General features: G+C 44.4%; 1 protein-coding gene across 7 annotated transcripts in view; it reads left to right on the top strand.

The window, feature by feature from the left end:
* Positions 1-14,187, top strand: part of KANK1 (KN motif and ankyrin repeat domains 1) — a 131,290-nt gene that overhangs the window by 94,292 nt on the left and 22,811 nt on the right. For 3 of the 7 annotated variants that reach the window (XM_071579853.1, XM_071579854.1, XM_071579857.1), the window contains exons 1-2: positions 6,513-6,596; positions 7,536-10,190. In XM_071579853.1, the coding sequence (XP_071435954.1) occupies positions 6,527-6,596; positions 7,536-10,190 (2,725 nt within the window). In that variant the 5' untranslated portion in view covers positions 6,513-6,526. Of the gene's footprint in view, positions 1-6,370; positions 6,464-6,512; positions 6,597-7,535; positions 10,191-14,187 lie in introns of those variants that run through there. The other 4 variants (XM_071579856.1, XM_071579855.1, XM_071579860.1 and 1 more) reach the window with 2 other exon arrangements.

Raw genomic sequence — 14,187 nt, forward strand, 5'->3', positions numbered from 1 at the left:
AATGGTGGAGAGTAAGAAAAGCCAGAGTGTCTTCTACAAGATTAAGAAATGGTTCTGTGGTTGTGGAATTAACCCTTAGAGAGGAGGTGACAGTGGGACATGCAGACTAGGGCATCCATGTGATCACCCATACCAAGGCTTCACTGAGAGCAAACCAATTTGCCTGACAAATCTGGGGGACTTCTATAATGGGGTTACAGTGGATGATGGGATGGCAGAAGATTAACCAACATCACCTACCTGGACTTATGCAAAGTATTTGACACTGTCTTGGGTTGAGCTGGCAAAATGCCAACTGTCCAAGACAGAGTGAAAAGGGAAGAAGAGGGAGAGGGAAAAGAAAATCAAACTAGGTTTATGCTGAAACTAACTACCTGTATTTATACAGAAAAGAGAAAATTAAGAGAAAACTACAATATAACACACACTTACACAAGTTATACATATATAACAAGAAATAACCTCCCACTCCCCAATTAATGCTAAGTGTATTACTCTAGATTCATAAGCACTCTAAAAGACACCTTGCAAAAAAGAGAAAGAGTAACAACAAAATAGTTTTACTTCCCTGAAACTAAAACAAAATATGATGTAGCGGCAGCAGGGGCAGGGCCTAACGGAAGAGAACAACTGCAGCACGTCTTCTCTGTACTCCAGCCATGGTGGAACTGACCTAACACCTCCCACTGCTGCACACATATCTTAAGTTTACGTCATCTGGTATGAAATACTTCCTTGGTTACCCACTCAGGTGACAGCTGTCTCCGAATCCACATAGATACTCTGAGCCTGCTAATTTGAGGCCTAGCTAAAACCACCACAGACACTGTCCCACACAACCCCCTTGTCTCTACAGAGACGTGGATTTGATGGATGTATGAAACATTGACTTGATGGGGTTGCACTGAAAGAGTTGTGGTCAACAGCTCAACGTCCAAGTGAAGATCTGTGATGAGTGGTGTTCCTCAGGGGTCACTATTGGAACTGGTGCTGTTTAATGTCTTTATTAGTGAGATGGTCAGTGGGAGCACCCTCAGTGAGTTTGCCAGTGACACCAAGCTGTGTGGTGGTCGACACGCTGGAGGGCAGGAATGCCATCCAGAGTGACCTGGACAGGCTGGACAGGTGGGCCTGTGTGAACCTCATGAAGTTCAAAAAGGACACATGTAAGGTCCTGGGTCAGGGCAATCTCAAGCACAAATACAGACTGAGCAGAGAATGGACTGAGAGAAGCTCAGGGAAGAAGGACTTAGGGATGTTGTTTAGCAGGAGGCTCAAAAGGGCCCAGCAATGTGTGTTTGCAGTCAGAACACCAGCTGTGTTCTGGGCTGCATCCATAGAAGTGTGACCATTGCAGGTCAAGCAAGGTGATTCTTCCCCATTTCTCCACTCTTGTGGAGCAAGTTCAGAGGAGGGTCATGAAGATGATCAGAGGGCTGGAGTATATCTCTTGTGAAGACAGGCTGAGAGAGTTGGCTTGTTCAGCCTGAAAAAGTGAAGGCTCCACATAGACCTTCTAAGAGACTTTTAGTACCTAAAGGGAGCCTGCAAGAGACTTGAAGTGGCACTTTTTGCAAGGGCGTGTGGTGATACTTTTAATGTCATTTGCTTTGTAGCTGTGATTATTTGGAGGTTTTCTCCTAGTGCTGTAATCATCCTACTTCTAGAAGGAGCAAGGCATTAAGGCAACAGATCAATTCTTTAAATTCCTCCTTTTACCAATGTTTTGCGGTAAATGTGCCCTCTTAGTCCAGTGTCCTAGTGTTTGTATTCACAGTGCAAGCAGAACATAGCAGCCACCTGAAGCCTCTCTCTTCAACTTTGATGCTGCTTATGTTATTAGACTTAAGGTACTGTCCTTAATTCACATATCTGAGGCTTACCACTGCAAATAGCTGAACTGGAGCATCTATACCATGAAATAAAACCCTATTTATTATACAGTGGTGTTGCTTCTCTGTTATTATCAGGGAAGTTGCCGGTCCCCCTTTTTTGATTACAACCCCCACCCTAAGCACTGAATATTTGATGTCAAATTTAAAATTCAGCTCTCCAGTTGGCATATTGATATATAAATTTTTAAAAGTAATCTAAAAACCGTATATAAATGTTTTCCCAGTTTTTCACTCCTCATTTTTCTTTTAGATTAAATTTACAGCAAACGTTTTACACTAGAGATTTATTTCTTCAGTAAAATGTGCAATAAATGGAATTCCTCTGTAACAGGAGAATCCTCTGCACCTGTAACTGCAGGTTTGGTAGCAAGGTCTGTCATTCCTCTCTGGCTGGTTTGGACTGTAGTATCCCATACCCAACAGTCTCAGGTGCATCAGAAGTTAAATTCCATTTGCTCCAGGCATAGCTCTAGCTGAGTAATAGCAAAACAGACTACCTTTCTTATTATCGGTTGTTTTTCCACAGTAGAAAAAGAGAGGAAGTGATTATCAGCCACATCCACAGTATGGTGTAGTGTTCTGGGCAATTGTGCTCCTGCTTGTACAAGCAGAGCTGGGTCACCCAGGTATCACTGCCTGGTGCGGGCAGGTATGCTCATGGGCACCTTCGTGGCTTGACTGCTGTGCTGTGGTGGCTTTCCTCCTTTTGGAAGATGAGCAGGCAGCTCAGGCAGTGTGTGCTGCACGCCTCCAGTGTGCTTCACACTGCCACTCTGTGCTTTAACCACAAGGGTTGAAATAAAACACTGCTCCTACTGTGTCTGGCAAAGTACAGAAATTACCTGCCATTTCTTTAAGTTTTCCACTCTCAGTTCTTGAAATAAAATAAAAAAAAGAAAATCTGTTAGGTTGATTGTCTGGGTTTTGGACTTTTCTCCTCCCATCTTTGAAAACAATGGAGAGCTAGGCAGAATTGTTGGGGAGCTAGTGGTCTTCTATATGTTACTGTGCAAAAGAAGGCTGGTCAATTGAGTGTGGAAGTCTAAAGTCTATTTTCCAAGAGGTTTTGCTGTTGTTGTGTTGTTTAACTTACGTTAAGTCCCAACACTTAGAAGGAGAATGAAAGAAAAGTGGTCGATTATTTCATTCTGCTTTTTCTTTTTAAAAATTTCTTGTCCTCATGATTTTGGATCTTTCAAAAAGTGAGGCTGATACTTACTCTTTTATGTATGCTGAAGAACAGAAAAAGAAAATAACAAAAGTAGTATTGGAGGTGGGAGGAGAAAGGGAAAACCCATCAATTGGTTGTAGTAAGGAATCAAAAAGCCAGAACTTTTTTTTTAATCCATTCTTTTCCTGTCTCAGATAACCTTTCAAACTGAAGTATATAAAAATACTGATCCAACTCCATTTATGCTAACTATTGCCTCTGTATTTTTCCTTTACAGCATTCTTTATGAATTGTCTTATTCTATAACTCTGAAAGGAGACTCTGTTATTCATAACAGTATTTCAGTGAAAAGACTGCTTGAATAGCAGTCAGATCCAAGATAAAAATGCCTTGGAGCAGGTATCATAACCAGATGGGGGGAGAAGGCTTTAGACGCAATGTCTGTATTTTTCAAGGCATCTTAGGCTTTTAACTTTAGAAGTACGTAAGTTGCTTCTCCTTGCTGTTTTTGGATCTTTCAAAGCAGCTCTGCAATAAAGTTTTTCTAGCTTTCAGAACCAAAATTCAATGTGTGCCCACATTTTCCTTGTTGTTGTCTTCCTTGGAAGTCTTGAAGCACATCAACTAAATATTCTATTTGTTTCCAGTTCTCCTGGTCTGAAAGCAGACACGATTACTGTGGATTTGGGTAGGGCTGACTCAATATTTTAATATACTGATGTTCCTGTGTAGTGCAGTGTATAGGATATAATTTAATAGAAGTTGGCAAGACTGGAATGTTTGGGCAGAGCGCAGAAGGTGAGAATTGAAGAGTGTATTTTTTAAATGCTGCTTGTGCCCTGCCCATGGTTATCCTGCATCAGGGAAAGGGAAATGGAGTCTTCACGTACTTCTGGAGAAACATATTAATAATGACAGTACCATAACCAAGTCTCTGTGCTTCACAGAGTGTTTCACGTTACAGGTACTGGCTTAAAAACATGATGTGTTTGTGTGTCACTGTATTTGAACTTGATGATCTTTTCCAACCTAAATGATTCTACAAAAACAGATGTCTGCAGCATTTTCACAGACAAAAGTGAATGTTATTTGTGTTTGTGCATCTGCACATGTGATTATTATTTGCCTGATCTACCACAGAGGCTAGGGAATAGTTCGTCTAATTTTAGCAGTGCCCATGATCAGCTGGCCAAGTATGAGACAAGGCGCCTAACAAGAGTGTTTGTACTGCCTGGTATTTGCTGCAATACTTGTGTGTGTGTTGGAATAGAAATCTCTTGCTCACTTGAGGTCTCCAGGCATGAAGAGAAATAGACGCTGCTTCCTCTAAGGTTAATCTGGTGTACCTACTGGTGTAGTACTTGGTACTCACCTACCAAATATAGGGAGTAAGCGCATCCATGGTTCGTCCAGAACCTAAGGGCTGAAAAGAAGGAGAGCTGCACTCGTACGAAGTGTTCAACTCATTTCATTTTTATTGGATTTTTTTTTCTTTTTGGACCCAACAAAACCATTTTTATTGCTTCACAACAGCCATCCATTTTGCTTTGTTTCATGTTTAACAGGCACACCCATTTTGGCCCTTTCTCTGAGACTGCAAAATGCACAAAGGCTTGGCACGCTGCATCAGTGTTGTATTGGTGACAGTGGATTGCATGCCTGATACTCGTTTGTCTTAAGGTATGAAGAAACATCGCCAGAGATCAACTCATAATATTGGGATTGTGTTGGTGGAATGCTTTACTGTGTTGTTTCAAGGAGAAGCAGTAGGCAGTCAGCTCCATGCGCTGTCTTGTGCTTGTGCTGCAGCCGATATAAACTGTGTCCTGGCAGTGCTGCCAGCTTAAGCTGAGGAGCAAAGAGGACCATTGTGAAGACACTCAGCTGCCTACACGTGTTGTGGAGAGGTTTAGTGAGAGATTGTGTCAGTGTGGTTATTTTTTATTATTTATTTTTAATAGGTTTCTGTTAAGCAATCTTCATACCCTTCCATGAAGAAGAAAAAAAATTACATCTGAGATCCAGTTTCACTCTCATGACTGAAGATTTGCATGCCTTCTCAGAGGTTTTATGAATATTTTTCCAAAGATGCATTAATTCTTAAGTTCTGGGACTTTCAAAGAGTCTCTTCTTCCCTCCCCCATCCAACATTATGCATTGTGCCCAGGGACAGTTTAGAGAAGCTGCCTGACTTCCCTGGTGTAGTGATCAGAGAATCACAGATGTTGCTGTATAGGAAGGCAAGGACGAAGGCAAATAAAGAAACAGAACCGGGAAAAATGGGGCAACAGGTAAAACCAATGGAACTTGAATTTACATGGGCTATGTGAAGTGACTAGAACCAAGCTTGGGATGGAGAGTATAACCAGATTTTGGTCTGGAGTTGGTAGAGCAAGCAAATGGATGTAAGTAGAGAAAATGGTTAAGAAATCCAAAGCATGAGAAGAAGGCAGGAAAGAGCCCATAGGAGTACAGGGGATGAAGGGACAGTGAGAGAGTGAGGACAAACCCAGCTGGGGTGCAGGCAGGACCAGCCTAGGGTGTGGAGCTGTGGGGTGCGGAAAGAAGAGTTGTTTGGCTTCAGGGAATGGAGCCAGGATTACAGTCTGGGAACAGAGCACTGAATTTGGGGGGAGGAAGAGGAGTAATTCTGTCTCACTCCTTGTCAGTGGGAGTCATGGAGACTTTTTCCTGCCTGACATTGAGGCAGTCCTGCTGGAAGGGGCTGAGCTGTGTGTCCTCTATGTGTCTGAAGTGTCTCTGTATCCATGTATTTTTGCTTCCACTCTGGTATTTGATGGCTATTTTGGGTGTATCTGTAAGTAAATACCACAGCATACTGAGACTGGTCTGTGAGCCGACATATGTGGTCTGGGGGGGTTGTATCTGCCAAGCCGCCTGTCCGCACTGCAGATCCGAGGTACTAAGGTGCTCCGATCGGTGCCACCGCCGTGGTTCTCACATGAGCATGCCTGGGTCTGTGCTCCCATCCTGTTCTTTTTCCGAACCAGGAAGGTAGGTTCTTCCTGGGCAGCGTCCTCCTCCCATCTACTGCTCGGGATGTCCTGTGGCAGCCCAAAGTATGACGGATCGCCATGAAAGCAGCTATACTGTCTGTAGGCAAAGCTTTTCTTAAGTATGCCACGGAAACTGGAAAAACAGGAGCTCCTGCCCCCCGCCCCCCTCCCGCCCCCGAAAACCTTTTTAGTAGAACATTAAGTCACTTCCTGTAGTTGCAGTAAGTCGAGATTTTCTCTCTCTTCCCCCCCCTCCCTCCCCCCCTCCCCTTTCTCAACTCCCCCCCGCCTTACCCGAGGCTTATATTGCTTTAAGAAGACGCGGCTTGCAAGCTTCGCCTATTGGAAACGAAATGGAGTGCTGAGTCCGCGTCCCCCCGGTAGCGGCTCTTTCTTACGGGGGGAAGCAGGAGGGAGGCAGGGCTGGCTCCGGCGTGTGACACATGAATCTGGGACAGCTGTACGTGGCTGGAAAATTTGCAGTGTGGGGGCAGAGGCATGTGGCTAAGTCAGGTAACCGGAAAACTGACTTTGTTATTCCTCCAGCGCATAACTTGAAACAGTTGGTGGAGGGTTTCTTGTTGTTGTTGTTGTTGGGGGGTGGTGGTGTTTGGGGTTTTTTTGTTTTGGTTTTTTTTTAATTATTTTTCTCCCTCCAAGTGGGCCTGGAGAAGCAGATTATGTAGCAGTGCTGCATATAAATGCGCAGCCTGAGGAAACCCGGTGGATCTGTTGAAGTTTCATTTAGATGGCTTCAGGAACAGGCGAGTCCTGTGCCTGGAGGGCAGGCGGGTGTTCCCCTTGTGCCAGGCTACAGCCCTCCTCAGCAGTGGGATTCGGGACCCCACTGGAAGGGGGGTCCCACTGCCTGTCGTTTAAAGTGAAAGAGGCAGACACGCTGGTGGAAGTAGCACGAGCTGAGGTGAGAGCAAACGGGTGTTGCTGCTCTTGGGGCAGCACTTCCCAGAGCCATGAAACAGCTGTAGAGCTGTGTAAAGTCTAATGGCATCGGTTGCATAAGAAGCGGGGTCAGAGTTCCTGCTCGAATGCACTATCCAGGGAATGTGGTCTCTGGATGATTTGTGTACGTTGTAAGCCTGTGGTCTTCACCTGGTACATAATGTGTGTGAAAGCTTGGTGTGAAATGGGGTGACTAGAAGGATTTAGGCAAATACAGCTTTGAGCTATTGCTTGTGCCCCTTCGTTAATCTGTGTGTATGCATGTGTACACATTTATGTGGGTATGCACTTCTCAGCATTTGAAAACTCACTGATTAACTTTTAAAAAGTTAATCAGGATTTAGTGTTGAGGATCAGTCAGCGGAAAGTTGGTCTGCTCACTGAGCTGCAGCTGCAATTTCTGCCTCTGGCCTTCTGTAAGCATCCATCTTTATATGCTTGTGTATTACTGCATAGTTTAATTGAATGCTGATTTTGTTTCTTCTTTTCCAGAAAAAGAGGAAATTATTATAAATGGAGAAGATGGAAAAGAACAGAAAGGCCCCTATTTTGTGGAAACACCTTATGGCTACCAACTAGACTTAGATTTTCTAAAGTACGTGGATGATATACAAAAGGGAAATACCATTAAGAAACTAAATATCCGAAAGAGGAGAAAAGCTGTACCAACCTCTGTGGGCACTAAGAACTCTAGTGGCCATTGCAGTGGCTGGACCTCTACAGAATCCCTCTCTTCATCGAACAGTGATGAGAACAAGCAGCCTTCTTTGGCAGCAAGGAGTCAAGTAACCTTGTCTGTCCCTGTGAGACCCTCAGTTTCCTTTGAAGTATCTCCTACCTACTTAACCGTCCCTGAAAATAAACAGCTTCCTCCTCCCTCTCCCCAGCCTCCTCGGCACAATCTCCTTGTAACAAAAACCCTCATGGAAACACGAAGGCGACTGGAGCAGGAGAGGATGATGCAGGTCACGCCTGGAGATATCCGCAGGCCCCGACTTTCCAGCTTTGGAGGCATGGGCTCCACAAGCTCCCTCCCCTCTTTTGTGGGATCCAGTGGGTACAGTCACATGTCTCAGCAGCTGCAGAATGGGTATCAGGGTAATGGTGACTACGGTGCCTGTTTCAGCTCCTCCTTGGGCAGTTCCATTCGTCACAGCCCCATGAGCTCGGGAATATCCACGCCAGTCACCAATGTGAGCCCAGTGCATCTGCAGCACATCAGGGAGCAAATGGCAGTTGCCCTCAAGCGTCTCAAGGAGCTCGAGGAACAGGTCAAGACTATTCCTGTGCTGCAGGTCAAAATTTCGGTGTTGCAGGAGGAGAAGAGGCACATGATGGCTGAACTGAAAAACCACAGGAAAGCCACTCAAAATGACACCTACGGTTTCAGAAAGCGGTCCTACAGTGCCGGAAATGCAGAGCAGTGGGAACACATGTCTCAGGTGAGAAGAGGTGGAGAACTGTATATAGATTGTGAGGAGGAGACTGAGAGTGTGCAGCAGAGTTCTCAGAGGATTGAGGAGTTCAGGCAGCTGACTGCTGAGATGCAAGCTCTGGAGAAAAAAATCCAGGATAGCAACTATGAAAGTTCAGCAAACCTTCAGGTGAACAGAGAAAGCCTGACAAAAGAAGCCCGATCTGTTGCTGTGGGTGCTGATGAGAACATGAATGATGTGGTCATATACAACAGATCTGCAAGGCAACACAAAGAAGTTGCTGTGGGGACAGAGAAAGAAGTGAGGGAGTGTGGAGTTGGGGTGACAGAGGCCATGCTTGGATTGTCTACAGAGATTGAGAAAGAAATAGAGCTTCAGCAGCAGACTATCGAAGCTCTTAAGGAAAAGATTTACAGACTAGAGGTTCAGTTAAAGGAAACCACCCATGACAGGGAAATGACCAAATTGAAACAGGAGTTGCAGGCAGCTGGTTCTAGAAAAAAGGTGGATAAAGCCGTGATGGCTCAGCCCCATTTCATCAGCAGGATGGTGGAAGCTGTCATACAAACAAGAGACCAAATGGTGGGAGACCATGTGGATGTTGCTGATTCATCAGTGGGAAACCACCTGCAGACGACCAGCACTGGCATCTCCTGCAGACCTGCCATGCGGAGCAAGGCTGTGGGCCCCGAGCTGCTCATGAGCCGATGGCTGGTGAGGGAGAGGGCAGACGTGCAAGATCAGAGCACGGGAAGGTCTGTGGAGGTGCAGGATAAGGCAGTGGACACAGAGACAAGCATCTGTGAAATAGGCATAAACACAGAAGAGCCAGCAGATGTGCCAAGCCCCTGCCAGAGGGCACAGGCAGTTGGAGCAGTGAGGTCTGTAGGTTGTGGGGACTGCTTGGTGGATGTGGTGGTTTGCACCCCTAAGGAGTACGTGTCCCGTGAAACTGCCACAGAAACTGTGCCCAGGGCAGAGGCAATGGTGATGGCTATGCCTTCTATGGCTAGCCAGCAAACCAGCACTGCTTTGGAGATGGTGAGCCAGTGCACCAGCACGGAGGTGGCCTGCCTGTCTGACTGCGGGACTAACACTGCTCTGAGCAGCTGTGATAAACAGACCAGCACAGACAGTGTGGAGATGCGAAGTGTGGCAGTAGGGGATGGCCGGGTGAAGGACATACACGCATCTGCTAAAATGCGTTCAGTTGGAGTGGGGACTGTGCTCTCTAGCCACCCTGGCTTCTACAAGCCCTCTGCAATAAAAACCAAAGACTGTGGCACTGGACAGATAAATGTTCATGAGAATTACCTGGTTGGTCTGAAAATGAGGAGCATTGCCTGTGGACCCCCTCCATTGGCTGTTGTACCAACCAGCACCAGGAGCATCGGTGTTGGTGTAGAGTCTGTGTATGAGCCAGTCAGTGGTCAGGTGGAAAGCCCTCTGCCTCCGCCTGAGCTGAGGACAGGCCTGGATCACTACATCGAACGTGTGCAGAAGCTGCTGCAGGAGCAGCAGATGCTGCTTGCTGAAAATTACAGTGAATTGGCAGAAGCTTTTGGGCAGCCCCACTCCCAGATTGGATCTCTCAATTCACAGCTCATCAGCACCCTCACCTCCATCAACTCTGTCATGAAATATGCCAGCACAGAGGAGCTGAGGAGCCTGGACCTTGAGAAGCAGTGCACAGAGAGAAGTACCACATCAGGTAAGCTCAGCGTTCAGGCACACGTTTTGTCTGCTCCTTCCCAGATCTACAGGTCAGTGTCTTGCCAGGCTTCTCCCCAAGGAAGCACAGAGTGTAACATTGTTGCTGAGTTTGCCCATTGAGTATGCTATCCAGCCCATGGCTGGTCCTGAAGAGTTAGTGCGGGGTTTCTGTCTCCCTGTCCAGCAGATTCTCAAGGTCCTGATGGTGATGGTACCATGACCCTGATGATGCAAGAGAGGTGTCTAAAACTATGAAGAGTTTAACCGCTGTGCTAGATATTGACTTAATTTTACAACTTTAGGAGTATTTGAGGTTAATGCCTGTAGGTTGGAAATTTTAACTTGACATGCCATTTTAAAACCTACCATGCTAGCTTTTACAGAGTGGAAAGTCACATACAATGTCTGTATCAAACTGACTTGTTTTCACAGACGTTTCTCTGGATTTTGTAGTGTTTCTCTCATTTCCTTTGTTCCTTATGTGGCTCAGACAGAGAGCTGTGGGGTGCTTTCCCCATTCCAGCAGGGCTGATTGCTTTATAATAGGCAACTCCAGAGTGCTTCACAGAAACCACATCTTGCATCTTCTCTGTTCCAGTAACTGTTTGTCATAATCCCTAATTACAGCCTTGTGTTTGAAGGCTATAATTACTGCTGAAGGTTTTGGTGACGCTGAAGAAAGTCAAGAATTGAGATTTAAATACTCCTTGCCTTTTATTTATTAATTTAAAAATACAAACAACTAGTTTGAGGGATTCTTTATTCCCTGAGGTAAAGTTGATTACTTTTTAATTTTTTTTTTTCATGTGTCTGATAGTCTGGTTTAAAACTTACACATTTTGTTCAATATCTTATAGCTGAATTCAACTACATCACTATTAAATTTGTATTAAATTAAAATTAAATTTTGTTTTCTTTGTTCTGCCATACAGTGAATGAAACAAAAGGGTAAGGAAATGCAAAAAAACTAGTGCAAATTCATCTATATTATGAATGCTGAATTAGAACAAAACCCCTGAGTAAATATCATTTAATGTCATCTTAATATTATTGGCTAATCCACTGCTATGTAAAGATCTTGCAGCTTATTTACTGTCTTTAAATTCACCTATTTTTGTTAAAATGGAGTTCAATAAATATGATTATTTTCAGTGCATGTGCTAAATAGAGCCACCCACTAAATGAGCTGAAGTTAAAGGTTTAGCTTCCCATTGTAAAGCAACAAGCAACACTGATGTAGTGGTAAAGGAAATGTATGATATTCTGTCTGCATAAGTGCATTATGATACTATATATGCAGTACTATTATCTTTTTGGTATTCCCTTTATATTTTGGTCTTCTTACAAGTATAATAAGGTTATTTAGCAGACACCAATAGTGTCCGTAAAAACAGTGAACCAGAATTATCACTAGCTGTAAATCCTTAATTCCATTCCCAGCTTTTACTGCACAGTATCAGATGTGTAGTCTAGAGACTTGAAAGTATTTAGACACAGGTGGAGCAACGGGTCATATTTTACTAAAAATGTTTGTGTATGGATTCAAATTTCACATTCTTGATAAAATTATTCTGGAATCACTTTATTTTAAATTGTGTAATGTCATTATCTTTAGCTGTGGATGCTGAGAGTAAAATTTCTTTATTTTTAGTCCCTGGTGAGAACTATATGCCTGGATTGCGTATGTAAATCAGGCTCTGGGCTATAACAGCTTAGACCCATGGAGAATTGGAGTGGAAAAGACATCTTAAGCCTGAAATGCTACCCCATCTTTTTCTATTAATTTTGAAAATATTGTCAGCTACATTTATCTGCTGGTCCTGCTTCCCGATCCTGTGATTTTATAGATCATGTGTTACATAGTTCTGTAGCAGGATTTTTTCTGAATGAAGCACTAACTTAAATACTCTATTATAAAGGTAACTAATAAACTTTTTTTTTTCCATTCATCAATATCTTATGATAGTTTGTGAGCCCTTCATAATTGTTTCCTCACAGTTAGGTCTCTTGGATGTAGCTTTTCTGGTGTCTCATGTATGAACTCAGCCCATGCCTTTTCTCTGGCATCGCAGACTGATTTCTGTAAAGCTTGTATAAACACAAAAGTCTTTCAGAGCACTGAGTCTCTATTCTTGTTTGGCTAAAACAGGCAATTGAGTTTATGTTATTGAAAGAAGTGTGACCTCACAAGCCTCATTTTCTTAGAAAAACAGGCTGAAAATAGAGGCAGAAGTGTCTGGTTTCCAATTGGCATCAGTAGTGTCATTTTCAAAGAGCATCCTTAGGGAAGCATCTCTTAAATGCCAGTTCCTTTTAGGGCAAAAATACCTGACCTGGCTTTGAGGCATGTAATTAGGGAACCAGTTTGCCATATTAATGGCTTAGTGGTCCATGCTGCTTCGAGGTAGCACATCAGTAAGATTCTCAGCTTAAACAGATTTTTCTTCCTGTTAGTCCTGGGGAGAGGGCGTGCTGCAGGGGTCTCTGCCATCTGAAACCCTCTGACACAGCTTGTGGCACGTTAGAAACAGAATTAGGGTTTTGCTGAAGCTAAAGGAACTGTATTGATGAAGAAGAGAATGGGGGAAGGGAGTAGTTAAGTTTCCAGTGGGTTTTTACACCTTCAGAGGGTAGTGGGGTCTTGGGCATGTAGGCAGACCAGGCCAGACTGTGAGTTCCCTAGTACTGGCCAGTGGGAGTGGAGGCAGGGACCTTTCCAGCTGGGAGAGGCTATAAAAAGTTCTATTTCTGTTTGTTCTGGGTCTGTCTCCTAGGCCAGAGGGATACACCCAATTCAGCTGAATTTGTTAAATAAAAGTTTAGTTTTGCTTCGAAGACTTTGTCCCTCTCTAAATTTTCTTGATAACTGTGAGTGTTTCGCACATGATAGGTGATGGAGATGCAGGCAGGAGAGCTGAAGTCTGCTGAGCAGGACACAGGTTGGCAGTTTTCATCTCTAGACAACTGTGACCTCTGAGGTGATCTCTGAACCAAGTCCATTAGCAATTAGTGTTTTGCTTGATGCAAAATAATCACATTCACTTCTGTAATTAGGCAGTTTGTATTTACATATACACTGTCTTTCAAAAGCCCTAGTGACCTCAGGGAAATCAAACCTGCTGGCCAGGCGAGCTGATTTCCGCTCTGCAGAGTCACGTTAGCTGGCATTGGCAGCCTGTGTGTCAAGCTGGATCGTATAGATGTGGATCACAAACCTGGGTAGTAGCTGATCTATATTCTTGGACCAGACAGTATATAAGAGGAATAAGGGATGTGAGCTCATTCGGCTTCTCTGTTTGTTGCACAGATTTTTAAAGAAGTTTCAGAATGCATATTTTAAATGCACATGTAATCTGTTTTGCAAAATACCAGCCAGAGGCGTGATGTCACTCATAGGGGTTTTAATTACATGGACGTTTCACAAGTCATGTGGATGGATGTCTTTCACCAGCAAGGATTTTCAAGGATGGTATTCTAAAACAACTGATCTACCAGTGTCCTAAAAAATTATCTGAGTGTCATCAATGTACTGCAGGTGTTCTGGAGCCTCACTCTTTTCCAGTGCAGTCTGGATCAGTCCATGACAGATGGTGGGACTGTGTTTCCACCCCTGGGGCAGTCGGTTCCAGGTGTACTGCACGCCCCTCCAGGTGAAGGTGAACTGTGGCCTGCACTCTGCTGCCAGGGAAATGGAGAAGAACGCATTGGCAATGTCAATAGTGGCATATCACTTTGCTGCCTTGGACTCCAGCTCATACTGGAGCTCCAGCATGTCCGGCACAGCGGCACTCAGCGATGGGGTAACTTCATTCAAGCCACTATAGTCCACAGTCAATCTCCGTTCTTCATCAGACTTACGCACAGGTCAGATGGGGCTGTTGAAGGGTGAGTGGGTTTTGCTGACCACCCCTTGGCTCTCCAGTTCACGGATCATCTTACGGATGGGGATCACAGCATCACGGTTCGTTCGGTATTGCCGATGGTGCACTGTTGTG

Source organism: Pithys albifrons, chromosome Z (genome assembly GCF_047495875.1).
Source record: "Pithys albifrons albifrons isolate INPA30051 chromosome Z, PitAlb_v1, whole genome shotgun sequence".
Classification (NCBI taxonomy): Eukaryota; Metazoa; Chordata; class Aves; order Passeriformes; family Thamnophilidae; genus Pithys; species Pithys albifrons.